Source organism: Macrobrachium nipponense, chromosome 43 (assembly GCF_015104395.2).
Source record: "Macrobrachium nipponense isolate FS-2020 chromosome 43, ASM1510439v2, whole genome shotgun sequence".
Classification (NCBI taxonomy): Eukaryota; Metazoa; Arthropoda; class Malacostraca; order Decapoda; family Palaemonidae; genus Macrobrachium; species Macrobrachium nipponense.
Window position 1 is genome coordinate 29,159,101 of NC_061104.1, and position 19,057 is coordinate 29,178,157.

Genomic DNA, 19,057 nt, shown 5'->3' on the forward strand with positions numbered 1-19,057 from the left:
ACCAGATGTGCTAAATAGCACCATCAATATGCAGTAAATGTGCCTCACTGTCAAACTTCATAGTTCCGGAGATTCTTTATTCCTCTCACCGTTGGACAGTGGAAGTCTCCCTGAGGACGTTGTGCAACTGGAACTTCAAAAGTTCAAGCAAAGATGCAGTGCATTATTACCCCAAAAACAATTTTCATTGTCTTTTATTAATTTACTTACATTTTTATCCATTTATTTATTAATTTGTTAATTTATTTTTTCTTTTCTGATAACTGTTCTCTTCTTTCTGGATTTGTTATTACCTTCTGTTACTTCTTGAAAATGAACATCATCTTCATTTGAAGCTTGAATTTCAATTCAGTGGCTGCTGTGGGCTTGTCCCATATGAATAGAGTTCTTGTTCTGTATATGATTATAATAATAATGAGAAATTGTCATGGTATGTTGTTTGGTGTAGCCAGTAGAACATGCCTATCCTCAGTGCCACTGTTCCCCAGATCAAAGATCTTTTGGTCCTCCTAAAATGACATAGACAGTTCCCTGGTTCAATGATACTTGCAACCTGGGACTTAGTTTTAGTCCTAAAGAGGTTATCCAGAAACCCCCTAAGACTTCCTAGATTTGTCCTGTAGAACCTACCCAGAGCCCTCTTAGCTTGGCCCATCCTTGAATTGACCATGAAGATAACCTTAGCAGCTGTGGCATCCACACAGAGGGTGGTAGAGTTGCACTCTTTTCAAGAACAGTAATACTCTCTCTATGGGTTAGACATTGATAGGATTTTCCTTTTACCAAGGGTGACCTATTCCTATCACTAACGCATTCTCTTAGGTTATACCTATGATGCATCATGGAGCTTTGTCCTTCCCCATCAAGACTATTCCTGAACACTTGGGTTAGCAAGATATGTATCAATTTCAAAGAACAAGATAGCATTCTAGTTCAGTCAAGTCAAGCTAAGGGCTTATTGAAGTGTTTATGGTGATGATTGTAGCCAGCTAAAGATAGGAAACCACAAGGTTCAAGCAGTCTCACCCTCCATGGCACTAAAAGCAAAATGGAATTGACTTCTATTCTAAGGGGAAACTCGGAGATGCCAGTATACTTTCTTCAAGTTTTCATCAGTAAGTATATAGGACCATCTCTCTTCTTCCTCATAACCTGTTTCTCTGGTATGCTGGTATCAGATTTTATTGGTCAGGCTTAAAGATTCTTGTTTCCTTTGCTGGGTATGAACTAGTCTTGCTATACATGAGAGCTAAAAGACACCCCTCTCCTAGGAGACTTCTGGGTTCTTTTTTTTCTTAGAGCATGACCAATGTTCTCCCAAGGCACATCCATTTGTCCTTTCTCTTAGATTTCTATTCAGGCATCTCTTGATTAATTGGTTGTGATAAACAAGTATTGTTTTGTAATATCACAAGTTTTTACATCTCCTTTCCACCCTTACACTCATTTTGTTGAGATCATAGGAGCACAATGAAATAAGGGTAAATGAGGAGCAGGTGGGATGATGGTACCAGCAGAAGTAGTAGGAGTATTCCATTCATGTAAAGCAGGTTGGTGTGACTGGGATAATTCTACACAGAATAAGGCATTTTATGATTAATACCTTTGTATTGCATGTATATTATAAGGCCACAAGTATTTTGATGATGTTAAGGTACTGTGGTTCTTATGCTCAAAACGTTTATTCTGATAGACCTGCTTTTAAAAAAATTTCTAATTTAATGATGCTGCTATAAAAGCAGATATTGAGGAGGTGATGTTGATGTACCAGTGTGATTATTTCAGTTTTCTTTTCAGAGAAGACTGGATGCAGTTAATATAGACAAAGCCATAGAATTTGTTATGAAATGTCAAAATGTTGATGGAGGGTTTGGAACTCGGCCGGGATCAGAAAGCCATGCTGGACAAATATATTGCTGTCTTGGTTTTCTTTCAATTACAGGTATGACCAAGTGGCTCTCCTAATTTGTCAATGCATCCTTTCTTGTTACAGGTATACCTTTAGTTGTAGTTTTTTTGTGATTGTTTTTTTTTTTTTTTTTTTTTTACATTCCTCATTGTGGAAGGAAGTACATATACATACATTGCCTTTCATAGATTTCAGTCCAGTTCAGATTGCTAAGCTGATACACATTTAATGTGAATCCTACTGCCTACTGAGATGTGAGAAATCACCTTAAGTAGGATAAAACTACCACATCTCGCTTCCAACTCTCAGCTCTCCTATTCAGTACCATATTTATTACAAAGTGTTTCTGCTATATTGTGTTTTTGCATTATGCTTGACCTCTTTCATCCATTTTTTTCTTAAGATGTGTATCGCCAGCTCTCTTTTGTCATATTTATATATATCATAGAATCTCAGGAATGGTTCTGTTTCAGTGTTTGGGCTGGCAACAAGAATGAATAGCCTTGACATATTTATTCAGAGGTCTCCAATGTGGTTGATGTCAACTCTGGGAGTATTAGGAACAATCCAGGTCAATAAATTCTTGGGTGAAGAGGGGAAACACTAAACATTTTGAGTCAAGCTGACATTTGTAGATAAAATAAGTGTTACCAAGAGCCCATTCACTGATCTTATGAAAAATAACTTTTGTATAAGTAACTTACCTTGTAATTACATAGCTAAGAGTTTCTACTCGATGGCAGCTTTGAATTTTCCTCATTCGCGGTAGCGATTCTTTTGCTTCTATAAGTGACTAGCCATGCCCATTTACATGGCAGGGAATAGGAACAACTACGCTAACAGCTCGGTTTGTTTCTGCCGCAAATACCATCAACACTGTGTTCTTCAAAGCAGCTTGGTGTTTTAAAATTTTGTTTGTCTTCTCAGACCTGGTGAAAAATTCACTTATGGTAGTCTTGCGGCATTGTTTTGTTTGTTTAGATTTTTATTATTGTGAATTTGTTAGCTTGGCATGTCTGACACCAGCTCTTCTAGTTTCTTGTATTGCAGTAAAGGCTGCAATACCTAGATGACAAAGTTTTAATATGACTCTCACACCCTTTGCTCTAATTGTAGAGAACAAGTATGCAATTTGAACATGACGTGTGATGAATGCAAGTATTGGAGTGACCAGCAATGGAGGACTTTAGATTCTCACTTGAATGAATTAGAGAGAAACCATAAGAGGAAGGCAGCTGCTAAAGCCAGCTCAAAAATAGTAGCTAGTCAGGCTAAAACATCTTAATCTAGTAGTGTAGATGTTCCTGTTGTTCCTGTTTCTCCTGCTCCAATCCATTCTCCTAGACCACCTACTCCTTCTTCTGCTCCCCACACTTCTGAAGTAATTTTGATCAATAATTGAATTTAGTAATCAGTACGGTGGCCCAGTTGGGTGTTACGAACCGAGAGAGGTCCGCTTCAGGTTCGATATTGTGATAAACAAAAAGAATTCAACACCAACAGTTGAAACTGGGGATACAAATATAGAAAGAAACACTAACACAACAAAGGCTTATTTACAAGCTTACTAACAAAGATAAATGCAGAATTGTGTCTCCTATTTACATAAAAAAGGTAAAATCTTACACTGCATGAACTGGGGGAACAGTACGGTAATGAAAGTACTTGCCGACCAGTTTTGCAACTCGAAGCGATGGCTTCACAAAAGGAGAACTCTAATGGTAGACGCCTTCTTGCCTCTGTATTGCAGAAAATAATGTCTACTCTTGATACTTGAAGGGCAGGAACCCCAAAACCTCTAGCAGAACGTTTCTTCTCTGAAGTCTTGCTCAACGTCGAAATAACTCGGTCGTCCACTCCTGAAGACGACTTGACCAGAATTCGACCAATTACCATTACATTGGGGTCATCATTGCAAGTGTTATTTGCTAAATTTGAAAAAAGGTAAGTGCCAGTGGAGGAGGTGGCTGTTCATCCTGCTGATTCTCCTAGGCGAATCAGCAGGAGTAGGCATTCTGGAGGCCCAAGGGAGGTCTCCCCCTCAGACCAACCTGTATTATCCCAGGTTGCATTGAGAGACAACCACTGGAAAGGTGTCTTGGCAGTGTCATGGCTTTTGTCGAGTTTGGGAGACTTCTCCAAGCAAGAGGCACTAATGGCATTTTCCTGATGATTCTTGCCCCATGAAGAGGCGGTCTTCATTCAGGGATCAATCTCCGCCGCTGCCCATCAAAAGGTTGAGGGAGCCTCCCTTCAGTCCACAGCCTTCTTGCAGCAAGTGGGATAGCCCTGAGTGTTTCTCCTTGCCTGATAGGTAAAGAGGAATCCTAGCTGCTCTTCTTCGTCTATTCATCAGATCTCATCGAGTGCTAAACGCTCTACTTCTAGTGATTTTCGTCACTCTTCACCCGGGTGCCCTCTTTCAGATGGCTCTTTTGTAGAGCACCCTGATCTGACAGACTGGTCGGAACCAATGGAAGTTCCCAAGCGTCCTGTAGCACCTGGGTGCCCTGAAGCATCCAGGCATCTTGGAACACCTGAGCTCCCTGAAGCGCCCTGGAGCATCTGAGCATCCTGGGTTCTTGGAGTTCCCTGTAGACACAGATCGTCAAGTTGTTGTTAAGAGGCAGGTTCATTCCAAACATATTGGATTTTTGAGTGGTTCTTCTATGACTCCCAAGCACACTGATGAATCCATGAGGGTTTTGTCAACAGTTTTGACTTGGCTGTTGATCTGCAACCTTCAATTTTGGATTTTCTTTTTTTTAGCTCCTTTAAAGAGTTAATTGGATAGTATTCTAAAGCTTCTTCAGAAGCCTTAGGTTTCTCAGGAACCTCTCACAGATCCAATTTTATCCCCAATTGTGTCTGACGAAGAGGAACCAGAGCAAGAATCGACGTCCTCTTAAATATGCTTCATTGTTACAGCATTTATTACAGCACTTTTCGGAAGTTTTTTCTAGCAACTCCTCCCGCATAGTCATTGTGAAAGTGTGCAATGAACCTTAGGTTTCTGCTAACCTTCCAAAGATAGTTCTTTCTTCTTTGAAGAAAGCTTTTGGTGAGGTGGAGGACTGGCTTTCCGAGAAGAGGGAACAGGGGAAGGTTTACTATAGTATTCCTCCTCCTTGTCTTTCCCACAGCAGATATTTGTGCTATGTGACCGGAGTGGCTGCCTCCTCCCAGGAAGACTTCTCGGGTCTGATTTAAACTTAAGGGTCGCAGATCTGCACTTGCTTCGGTGAAGGTGTTCTTTTTGGCTCAAGAAATGGATCATCTGTTGAAGAGCTTATGTAAAGCATTTGAGATGATTAGTTTTCTTGACTGGTGCTTAGGCGCATTAGCCAAGATAGCCCAGGACCTGGATATACCAGAGAATTGTTAGACAGATCTCAAATTTCTCTCCTGCCCCGACAAAGCAGTTAGGATGGGTCACAAGGAGTTAGCTACCCTTTAATTTGTGGGAATCCTCAAGAACATGGAATTATGGCTTTCCTTCAATTCCAAAGGAGTGATGTCGCAGCAGAAGTCTGCTCTCTTGTTACACAAACTGCATCTTTTTCCTCAGGCATCAGTAAATGAGATTGCATCTCAAGAAATCAATACAGGACCTCTTGCCTCACTCATTCTACTAAACACCTGAAAGATCAGACTCCCTTTCAGCCCAAATCATCCTCTCCTCTTCAACCTCACCCCTTTCGAGGGCAAAGACAGAGATTGAGACTCAGACCCAGGGATTCGATTAGATTCACACCCTGTGCAATCAAGAAAACTACAAGACAACCAGAACGTATGTGAGGATCCAGTCCTTTGTGCCCCAGTGGGAGCCAGGCTTCATCTCTACTGGGAGAGATGGAATTCCAAAGGGGCAGATCAGTGGATGGTAAAGGTGTTGAGATACGGATATACCATCCCCCCTCAAAGAGAAACCACCCTTGTCCAGCACTTCCATCGCTTTGACTGCATACTCCAAAGGTTTGGCGAGATTTGGGCCCTCGAAGTAGAATTTGCTTCTCTCTAAAGAAAGAGGGCAATAGAATTAGTAAGAAACATAGAGTCAGAAGGGTTTTACAACCACTTCTTTGTTGTACCCAAGGCATCGGGAGGATGGAGACCAGTTCTTAATGTGAGCGTGCTGAATTATTTTGTAGAAAAACAAAATTCAGTATGGTAACAGCACAATCTGTTCTTGCATCCATCTGTCAGGGAGATTGGATGGTATCCCTGGATATGCAGGATGCATATTTCATATCCCAATACACATATGTATGTAGACTCAAGGAAGTTTCTCAGATTTGTGTACAAAAATAGTGTTCCAATTTCAAGCGCTCTGCTTTGGTCTCTCAACTGCCCCACAGGTATTCACTCAAGTCCTAGCCCCCCTAGCAAGATGGTTACACCTGGAGGGATCAGAATTTTGCTTTACTAGGTGATTAGTTGATTTGCTCCCCAACGAAAGACAGGTGTATGGAGGACCTGTAGGAAACGATAAACATGGCCTAGGAATTGAGGTTATTACTAAACCTCAAGAAGTCTCAGTTGAATCCCTCTCAATCTATTCTTTATTTGGGGATTCAGATAAACTCTGAGTTTTTGGGCTTCTCTGTCAACCAATAGAGTGGAGGATTGCCTGAAAAAGGTAGACCTATTCCTCTCTCTCTGAATGCACGCTCCACGACTCAGTGGATGAGTCTTCTGGGCACCCTAGCTTCCTTGGAGCAGTTTGTAAGTCTGGGGAGAGAGCACACTGCCCCTGCAATTTTATCTCAGAGCCTGTTGGGATTGGAAAATTCTGCATGACCTACATTTCTTTCCGATCACTCTGCAAATTAAGGAGGACCTGCGGCGGTGGAGGTCCGAAGAAAAGTTATTAGAAGGGAAGTCTTGCCTTCTGCTGAGCCCCGAACTAGATGTCTTTTCCAATACATCGGATCTGGGTTGGGGAGCTCTTCTCAGGTCCAAGGAGGTATCAGGCAAGCAGTTCCCTCAGGAGAGGTTAATGCACATCAACTTAAAAGAACTGAAGGCGGTATACTTAGGTCTTCTCCATTTCAGAGAATGTTTACAGTCACACAGTGACAGTTCACTTAGACAACACAACGACGTTGGCTTACATGAAGCTCCAAGGGGGAACTCACTCGTTCTCTCTGTGTGAGGGAGCGAGGGAACTTCTTTGTTGGGTGGACCAGAACAGAACGAAACTTATCACAAGGTTCATCCAAGGGAAATCCAATGTACTATTTGGATCAGCAAGTATGTTCAGCCCTTTGGAGTCTATGGGGGAACCAACAATAGTAGACTTATTTACCATCTCCAGGAACCATCACCTGCCTCTATACTATTGTTCTCCAGTTCCCGATCAACAAGCGTGGGCAACGGATGCAATGATACTAGATTGGTCCGACCTGGACATGTACGCTTTTCTCCCTTTCGGGATGATAAGGGAGGTATTAAAGAATTCCGGTCTCATTGGAATGCCAGAATGATGTTAGTGGTTCCTTTCTGGCCACAGAAAACATGGTTCCAAGACCTGTTAGACCTCCCAAAACTACTGCCTGCAATTCCATATCTTCTCAGACAGCCCCACTTCAGGAGGCTCCATCAAAATTTGTTCACTCTAGCTCTAACAGGATTTCGACTCTCCATAGACTTATCAGAACAAAAGGATTTTCTAAGTCTGTGGCAGAGGCAATTGCTAAATGCAGATGTGACTCCTCCAATACAGTGTATCAGTCGAAGTGGTCAATTTTTAGATGTTGGTGCAGAAGACACAATGTTTCATCTTCTAGAACCACTATCACTCAAATGCAGACTTTCTCCTGTATTATTTGAGATCTTCTAGAAGTCTCTCGACTTCCATCATTAAAGGATGTAGAACGATGTTCAGCTCTGCATTCTGACACAGAGATGTCGATGTTTCAGGTAATTGAGGTCTCTTGAATCTGATTAAATCTTATAATGTTTCAAAGTCTTGAAAAGGAGGCCTCAGTTGCTTAGAATTTAGACGTGGTGTTGTAGTGGTTATCGAGTGCTCGCTTCAAACCTCTTAGTTCGTCATCTCTAAAGGACTTCACTAGGAAGATGATTTTTCTGGTGGTGCTTCGCTACAGCAAAGAGAATTAGCGAGCTTCAAGCTATCGATAAGAGGATAGGCTTCTCTACAGGGGATGCAGTATGTTTCTTTGCTTAAGATTTTTTAGCAAAGAACGAGAACCCATCACAACTGTGGGTGTGTTCTTTTGTTATTAAGAATCCTACTGATGTTTTAGGTATGGAGAAAGAGGAAAGATCCTTGTGTCCAGTGAGAGCCCTCAGGTATTACTTACAACGTACAGAAAAAATTAGAGGACAGTTTAATAACTTAAAGGTGCTCGGTAAAAACCCTGCGGTGCCTATGTCGAAGAATGCGTTGTCATTCTTCTTAAGAGATTTCATTTTGGAGTCATACTCCCAAATTGCGGAGGAAGATCTGCAGGTATTACAGGTCAGCGCACACGATGCCAGGGCGGTTTCTACTTCCATAGCCTTTAGACACAATCTTTCCCTTTTTTCCATACTGCAAGCAGTGTATTGGAAATGTAAATACGTTTTTGTCATGCATAATTGTAATACCTTAGGACCATTGTCCTTAGCTGGCATAGTGATGGATGCGGAAGTATAGGAAATGTTCCTTCCTAAAAAATATTTATTTTTCTCCCCTTGAATATGGTGTTGAGTTTTAGTGGAGTCTAGGGGTACCGAGTACTGGGAGTGCCCACCAGTTTTAATGTTGGGTAATGGTCATGTTTTTAATGTTGTTATAAATGTAATGTGTATTTTTTGTATAAGTGACTAAATACGTAGTCTGGTTTGTTGTATGTTGGTACTAAGCTCTGGGCAGGGGCTATTGTTTTTACCCTGCTGACCTACAGTGGTATCCTTCATCACAAGCTGTATAATAATACCTTGTCAACATTCGGAATACTCCTTTGCTGCAAGGTTGTATGTTAGTAGAGACGATTCTGGCCTATACAGCCACGACTTAAAAGTTGAGAGGATCACCAACCAGAGGCAGTATTTACCTGTGGAGCTCCCGTCAACAGGTAAGGAACAACAAGCATCGTTTCAATGCTAGCTATTTTATGTATTCCATTATAATGGAGGATTTTGTTAGTAGTCGAGTCCATTTTTCCCACCTCCTTCAATATGAAATCAGCAAAGAAAATTACATATTGTGTAAATTACTTGTATGAAAATAACACTTTTATGATAAAAAAAAATATATATATATATACAGTGGACCCCCCCGTATTCGCGTTCTCCGGATTCGCGGACTCACACATTCGCGGATTTCTCTCGGGAACGTTTCCCTGCATTATTCGCGGAAAATTCGCGCATTCGCGGTATTTTTCTATGAGAAATATCCACAAATTCCTGGTGTTTGTTATCAATTTCATCATAAAATGCACTTTTTGTGATAAAACTATTAAAAGAACCATGTATGAAATTTTTTAGTGGATTTTCTTAAGTTTAAACTAACAAAATAGGCGGTTTTTAGCATTTTTATAGGGGTTCCAAACATTCGCGGATTCTAACTATTCGCGGGGGAGTCTGGTACGCATCCCCCGCGAATACGGGGGGACCACTATATATATATATATATATATATATATATATATATATATATATATATATATATATATATATATATATATATATATATATATATATATATATATATATATATATATATATATATATATATATATATATATATATATATATATATATATATATATATATATATATATATATATATATATATATATATATATATATATAATATATATATATTGTTACGTATGAGCCCGGCCTTGACGGAGGCTCCGATACGTAAACAGAAATAGTTGAGGGAAAATGAAGGAAATTTACTATAACTTACCGTAAAAGGATTTATAGTGATAATTTACTCTAGAGGAAAGGTCGCCAGAAACTCAGCTAAGCACTTTACAGCTATTTATTTACAAGAGGCTGCTTAATAGCCAAAGGTTAGGTAAATGCAACTGGTCCCCACATGGACTAATAATATCTCTCAAGTGAATGATAGCTGGCGCAAAATGAAAGTCACTAATAAAGCTGGTTTTGATATCTTGCGGCAATGCAACACTTGCGGGCGGAGAGACTTGACACGTGACTCAGGGAATCTGGAAAAGGATCCCAGATTAAACAAGATAAAAGAAAAAAGGATTTCTTGCACACATTACGATTATTCAGTTCTCTAACACTGGGGCAAAGGAACTTTAATGTTTCACTGAGGTATGCACTGACTTCTTTTGTCTGGGACGATCACACAAGGGGAAGCATGCGGCCATGAGGCAGTGAGAGGAAACAAAGGGATGAGTTCTTTTTGGTTTAGAAGTTTGAATTGGGAAAATGGGGATCAAATAGATAATAGGATGTAAGGGACTGGCAATATGCTGTTTCACAAGACGTACCTGGATGCCATGTTCAGTATAGACCTTTGTAGAAAATGCGGCCTGGCTTTGTCTCAGGTCTGGGTCTCTTGGCGCGCCAGTAACCCCTTGGATAGGCCTAAATGGAAGGCGGGTGGTCGGACATCCGTCCGAGGTCACGAACTGGAGCGGTCTGAGAGAGATCGCAGGTGTCTTGCCTGGGTGTTGGGGGTCAGCTTAACCCCCCCACGAGCAGGGCAAATCCTGGAAACAGAACATACAGCCAGCAGAGGGTTCACAGGAAAAAGAGCTTAAGATATAGGCCTAAGAAGCTACCAGTCTGCCTACATCCTTCCCTTTGAGATATGTCCCTAAAGCTGACAAAAGACTATATTCTCCCCCACCCCCATTCTAACAGGAAATGCTTAACTCTGGACAGCTAGCTTTGGTTTCCCGCCCAAATCAGCTGATATTTGGAGGGATATGGCTGCCGTTTTACAAAGCAAAATAATGAATTAATTACTGGGTATAGAAGAAAAATCAATAAACATAGAAATATATATATATATATATATATATATATATATATAATATATATAAGATACTATACATATATATATATATATATATATATATATATATATATATATATATATATATATATATATACGTATATATATATTATATATATATATATATATATATATATATACGTATATATATATATATATATATATATATATATATATATATATATATATATATATATATATATATATATATATATATATATATATATATATATATATACATACATATATTATATATACGTATATATATATATATATATATATATATATATATATATATATATATATATATATATATATATATATATCTATATGTGTGTGTGTATATATATATATATATATATATATATATATATATATATATATATATATTATACATATATATATATCATTTATATATATATATATCTATTATAGATTCTATTATATCTGTATATATATCTATCTATATATATATATATATCTATATATATGTGTGGTATTATATATATCTCTATATATCTCTATATATATCTATCTAGATATTCCTGTAATCTCTATATATGGGTATATATATATCTAAATTCTCTTATCTCTCTCTATATATCTATAATAATCTATTTCTTATTATGTCTCTATCTTATTTATTCATATCTTATATCGATCTATATCTATTATCATCCTATATACCATCTCTATACCATATTATATATACTCTATATACTTTATATATATATTGTATATATTATATTTATATATATAATATATATCTCTCATATATAATGACCTATATCTCATATATCTATATTCCCTCATAATAATACATATATATATATATCTAAAAACCCCCTAAAATTAAATTTGTTATGTATATATATATATATATATATATAGATATATATATATCTATATATTAATTATATAACATGTATAATATAATTATTAATAATATTATTATATCTATATATATAATAGTATATATACATATGCATATATATATATGTATATATATATGTTATAATATATATATAATGTATATAATATGTATATATAATATATCTATATAGATATAATATAATATATATATCTATATGTATACATATATATCTATATATATCATATATATATATATATATATATTAATATATTATATATATACGTATATATATATATACGTATATATATATATATATATATATATATATAATACTATATAATATATATTATAATACTATAATGAATTATATATACCTATATATAATATATAATATAATATATAATATATTATAAATATATATATAAATATAATATATATTATATATATCCTATATATATTATATATATATACATATATATATATAGATACTTATATATATATATGTATATCTTACTCTCTCTATCTATATATATATACATATCTATACATATATATATATATATACTAATATCTCCGTATCTCTATATATATATACTATCTATATCTTCTCTAATTCATATCTATCTCACATTATATATATATCTCTTCTAATCAGATCTATTCATATATCTATCTCTCATATCCATCTCTCCATCTATATATGTATCTATCCTAATATGTATTATATATCTTATGTATATATATCTGTATCTATATCTATCTATATCTATATGCTATGCTAACTCTATATATATATCCATGTATACATGTCTATAATATATATATATATCATATCGTATATACTATATCCTAATAATATATATCTATACGTATATTACTCCTCTACTCTATTATATTATATACGATATTTATTCTATCTCTGTCATATATACCTCTATACTACCGTGTATATAATATATATTATTCTATAGATTATACTAATATATCTCTACTAATCTATAATAAGATATATATAATAATACTCTCTATATATATAATATATAGATATATATGATCACTATATATATGTATATATATCTAATATCTATATACTATATATATATCATATATATTATATCCGTTTATATATTCTATGTATATATATACGTATATATTCGATATATATAACCTTTTTAAATTAAAAAAATATCTATATCTATATCTATATCTAATTATATATATCATATCTCAGATATCAATATATACTATATATATTATAGATTCATCTATATATCTGTAGATATATATATATATATATATAGATGATATTGATATATATATATATATATATAGTATATTCTATTTATACATACATATATATATATATATATATATGTTATCTATATTATATCGGTATATATATCTGTTTATATTTATCAAATCGTATATATATGTGTATATATCTACATACGTATATAATATCTTTATATATATATACGTATTATTTATATGTTATATATATCTATAATATATATGTAGATATCTATAGATATATACACACATATGTATATATATATACGTATATATATACGTATATATATATGTATATATATTATTTATATATACGTATCTCGTAATTATTGATGGAGCCCACCCTCTTCCCTGCTCATGGACATTTAAGCATAAATAAATTGAGCTGTTAGTATAGTTGTTGTTTTTCCCTGCCACGTAATGGGCCACATGGGCGTGGCTAGTCACTTATAGAAACAAAAGAATGGCTACCACAAATTTGGAAAATTCAAGCTGCCGTCAAGTAGAAACTCTTAGCTAAGCAATTACTGGGTAAGTATACATATATATATATCTATATATATATATATATATATATATATATATATATATAAATATATATATATATATAATTTTATTTTATCATCAGAATGTCCTTTTCTGCCTTGTCTGTTAGTAGAAAGGCCCCACTTTTATTGATCTTATAAGCATTCCTCCAAAGAGTTCCACAAGTGGAGCCTTGAACATGTATGATCCTCTTATACAGCATGGGATAGACAAAATATTGAGACATTCTGGAACAGTGTAGAAAAAAGTACTGTACCCTGTCTATGAACTTTACACAGAATAAGAAATGTTACGCTATGAAGAGTTGGGTACCAACTGCTATTTGCCTTATAGTATACCTGTAGCCATGAAATCCAACAAAAGGTTACAACGAGACCCTTAACCTGAACCCGAGGCTTTCAGACAGTTCATGTGAAGGTTCTGTTTGCTTGCTACCCAGGTGCCTTTTGCTGAGAATGATTCTTATCATTCCTTAGTATCCCCAAAGAGAAGAATATTACAGCCTGCCTTGCCTCCTGACAGACTCTCAAAAGGATTTATGATGTAACAATTTCATTCAACGATTTATCTGTTTATTCCATAGAAATATAGAAACCTTCAAGCATTCTGGCTGAAGGCTACTCAGTCAAGTGCACTAAAAACAAGAATTTTCTTGGCAAGATTACTGTTAAGCTTTTCCAACCACAGACTGCCTTCATCTCTTAAGGTGTACCAGGCCATAAAGCCAGATAAATAGAATTTTGCAACTGTTGTATGTTGGGGTCTCCTTTTTCTTCTTGACCTATAAAAAAACAGTAAATCCAAGTCTGCTATTATGAGACAGTAGAGTGGTTTCCTTTCCCAATTTCTTCATTAGGAACTCATATGAATTCTCAAGAATTGGGGTCATTTTCTTAAGCAAAGGAAAGGAAAACCATAATTTTCTCTAAGCTCATTCAGAAGACCTTTATGCTGTATTAACCCTGTATGGCCAAACATGATGATTTTGTCACTAATTTTCTATTAGCTCTCAATAAGGCATGACATCCACCTTTCTTTGTCAGACTTGACGAATTCATATAGTATCACTCTATCCGAAACAAGCAGCAGAAAGCTGATTGTTCCAGAATAAAGGATGCTATGCTCAGTTAAATGATGAAAAATACATGAGACTAATGCTCTTTGTTTACTGCCATCTTTTGTTGGTCATTAATGAAATATTACTTATGTCACGTTTCGTAAATTTTCTATTGATAAAAGAATACCTGTAGATCATGAAAATCCATCTGTCTCCTGAGTTTTTTATGAAATATATGATTTATGAGCAAATATATATAGGTGACATTTTTGTCATGTCTGCGACATATTTACATACTGACTTTATACTGGTCCAGTACCTTATGATATCAAGCATGTATGAGGAGTTATAGTAGTAACTCATGACTTACCATACATTTCCTTTACGAATATGATTTTACATACCTAATGTCTTTTTTTTTCATCTAGCTTAGTTATTTTTGCTTTTATACATGTGCTTCCCTGTATTTGTAGAACTTTTGATCCTGCCATCTTTTATGCAAGTTAGAAGCAGGCTGCTTTGCAAACAAAAAACAGGAGTAGTGCCAGTTGAAAAAGACTTTACTGAGTCATGAATAGTCTGATGAAAGATAGGCCATGGTAGATGACGAGTTTGGGTTACTACCCAAGACAGATTTCATCAGTTTTGGTAAAAAAAATGTTTTGTTTGTATGTGTTTTAGAAAGCCTCAGAGAGTAATTTTTCTTATGTTTATTTTGGAAACCCAGTGTGGTATTTCAAGATTTACACTTCAGAATTCTTAGATGATATAGTCCATCAATCAAATCTCTTTGTTTCTTATAAAACTATAAACAAACTGCTATATCTAACTATGGAGGAATTTGAACAATGAATAGGATTATTTATTCATTTCACCATAATTCAAACTCCTCAAACACATCTGCATTGGTCTTGGGGTTTGTTTGGAAGATAGTATCTTATAGAGGTTACACTCCTATGATCATGTGCAGAAATAGATGGAAGCCTTTAAAACAAACCTAAATACTATCAGGCATAATGATGATGAGATAACCTATCATAAGCTCATGATGGCTACCAGTGGTAGATCACTTGAGAAAGAAGCTTCAAGAACTTCCAATGCAACAAAAATTTACATTAATGAGCAGATGGTGCCTTTCAAAGGCAGGCATACCATGAAACGATACTTGATCTACGAAGCCTAAAAAGTGGGGGGCTCAAGGTCTTTGTTCTTGCAGACACTGGGGTTCTTGTTCATGATTTCATTTCTTATACGGAGTCCATTCAATCTGTGAATACAGAAGGTATTCTAGAATTCAGTGCCCTCTTCAAACATCATTTTGCACTTGGCTGAGACAGTATACATAAAGCAATAATAATCACCTTCTATATCCTGATAGTTGGTTTACCCCTGTTTCACTTTAAAAATATGTAGCTGAAAAAGGAATCTGGTGCTGTGGGACAGGTAGGCCATGTCAACTTACAAGACTAAAGTTAGCTTCAGATAATGATGCTCCCCACTTTCACCGAAAGTTGACCAGTTCATATTGCAAACCAATATGACAAAAGTATGAAGAAAGTTGTGGAGATTCCAAAGCCAAATTGTAAAATTCTACAATATAAAATGGGATGTTGATCTGACTAATTGTCTTTTATCATTGCACAGAATCCCAGGGAGATCAAAGAAATATTATCATTGATAGATTTTTCACATGATTGACATGACTTTCAATCAGGCTTGGATGGTATGTTGAAGAGATTACTAAGCCTAAAGTATTCCACAGGAGAAAAGGCATCTCCTACTGACCTTCAGGATATCTTTGTCTGTGCCACTCATTAGAGGGGGAAAATGTGCACCTAAAACAGGGTGTCCATCTTCAAATGAGATATCAAATGGTTCACTCAAAAAAAAAAAAAAGCAAAAGATGAGTCAAATTAATCCACTGATGGATGTGTGGCTTAACAAAGTAGATCACTTGCCAGAAACAAAAAATCCTCACTCATACTGAGAGTGATCTGAATGTATGAGCCAAGCAAATATCAGGTGTATCAAATATCAAAGCAATAATCTTTTGAGCCAAGGGAAATATGTGTGCACAATAGGTGCTTAAACCAACTTAGCAGCGTTCTTTCCTGGCTTTACGTTCATCAAACATACCAGTGAATTGCAGATACAGCTTGTATCGTATGCATCAGAAACTGAATGTTAGTGGGTTTCCTTTCGTCCAGACAATACTGCAAAGCCTCAGCTTCCCTTTTATCCAGATGAATTTTACTCCCTCCATTCTTTTTTAAGATATGGAAGGGACAAACGGGCATAAATTGCTCATGTTCCGTGGTATTACTATGTGAAAGTATTCATGCCAACAGTTCATTTAGACCCTGCTGCCAATACTTTCATTACCTCCTCAGTTAAACTCATCTTTGTGTTTCCAAGAGCACTATCACCTCATGACTTAGAGAAGATGTAAAAGTGCATATTTTTAAGTCCAAAATTAATCTTTTGTACAGTTATACCCCTACATACGAAAGTCCCTACGTACAAAAAATCCAGGTTACGAAGGCAAAGACGAAGATTTTTTTGCTTCTGTGTACGAAAATAATTCAGGTTGTGAAAGGGTGTACTGTAAAGTCCGAGATTTGCCCGGGCCACCGAGAACAATTTTAAAACCCGCGCACCGCCAACTCAGTAGACTCGCCACCATCCTCCCACTCTCCCATTGGTTCCTGATGCTAGTTACCGCAGTAAGATCCTGCTCTCCTATTGGTCAGCATCTAAGTAAGGGAGTTCCTCGACCATTTCGTTTCCGCAGCATTATCGTACACACGTGGAATTCATTCATTCATGTAGCTTTCGTTCGTTAACGTAAATTCGTGTTAGTGATTTTGCTTTCGTTGTAATGTAAGTTACTTTATTGTGTTGTGTGTGAACTTAATTACTTACGTTATTAGCCATGGGTCCCAAGAATGTTGCTGAAGTTCATGGAAAGAAGAGGATGCTTTCTATGGAAATGAAGATGGAGATAATCAAGAAGTGTTAATGTTTTATGCCATTTGTTAATGCGTTTCGCAAAGTTTAGTGTTAATGTTTTCTGCCATTTTTTAATGTGTTTCGTAAAGTTAAGTGTTCATGTTTTCTGCTGTTTGTCCTCCTCCTCTGTCGCCACTTTCGGACATCACCTCACTTGAAAGGTAAGGTTCCACATTTTACTACATACGTATGTACATGTACGTACAGTATTTCTTGTACCCTGTACACTAATAAACTTTATTTACAGGTACAGTAACGATTAGGTTAGGTATTGAATGGTCCAAATTGTATTTCATTGTTTATTGGTCAATTTAGCTTTATTATAAAATTTACTGTGGTGTTTTTGTAGGGCTTGGAACGAATTAGGCAATTTTCATGTAAAATGTAATTCTGGATACAAAAAAATCAGGTTATGATGGCTGCTTCGGAACGGATTAATTTCATAACCTGAGGCACTACTGTACTTATAAATCTGGAGTAAATGAAGTTCACCCTTTGGCAACTTCAGCCCTTCTCAAAGCATTTTTGGGTACACCAAATCATTCACAAAAGAAGTTGTAAATGCTTGTTCACCTCGCAGTTCTACTGCCTCATTAACATCTCTCTCTTTGTAGTTGTTTACAGCATGATAATTGGGTATTATTTTGCCCATTCATCTTTCCTGTTTCCTAGTCTCATCATTTCATCAAATATGCAGCCTTACACTATTTTGTACAAGGTTCTTTGGTAGGTAATTAGACACAGAAACGCTCCCTTTTATTTTGCCATTCTGCTAGGTTCCAGTCAGGCCTACAAAGCTTCTGTGTAAGTAATGTTTAGCCAAGCTGGTATTTAAGCAGTATTTTGCTTGTGTACAAGCAATACTGTAAATTTTTAATAAAATTTTTCTTGCAACCCAAACTTTTATATAGTCCTCAGATTCACACTTCCTCCCTTCTGATGGCTGTAGATATTGCATCACTTTAAAATATAGCAAACTTTTATATGGAATTAGGTGAGGGTATGAAAGTTGTGGAGGAGTCATAAACAATTTGTTAAATTATTTCAACTTTCAGGGTAGCCACATCTTTGATTTAGCTGAATGTGCTCAGTTCATTCATTACCAACTGAGAGTATGGCTACATACAGTTTTTTTTTTTTTTTTTTTATTCTAAAGCATACAATTAAAAAATGTGTGTGAAATAAGCCCTTTTGATTTTTGTTGTGCACATGTAGGAATTTTGCTGATATGTGCCTTTCAGTAATGTAGATACTGTAATTAAATATTTTTAAGGTATTTGTAAATATAAGGTAGGTCAGTAGTGGAATCTAGCAAGTCGTAGTTATTACGATGCATTGATTCTGTTTTTCTCAGTATTATAGCTCATG

The 19,057-nt window shown here is 35.7% G+C and overlaps 1 protein-coding gene across 2 annotated transcripts in view; it reads left to right on the forward strand.

Annotated features, from left to right (window-relative positions):
• Positions 1-19,057, forward strand: part of LOC135213621 (geranylgeranyl transferase type-2 subunit beta-like) — a 131,156-nt gene that overhangs the window by 96,801 nt on the left and 15,298 nt on the right. For both annotated transcript variants that reach the window (XM_064247648.1, XM_064247649.1), the window contains exon 5: positions 1,798-1,942. In XM_064247648.1, the coding sequence (XP_064103718.1) occupies positions 1,798-1,942 (145 nt within the window). The remainder of the gene's footprint in view (positions 1-1,797; positions 1,943-19,057) is intronic.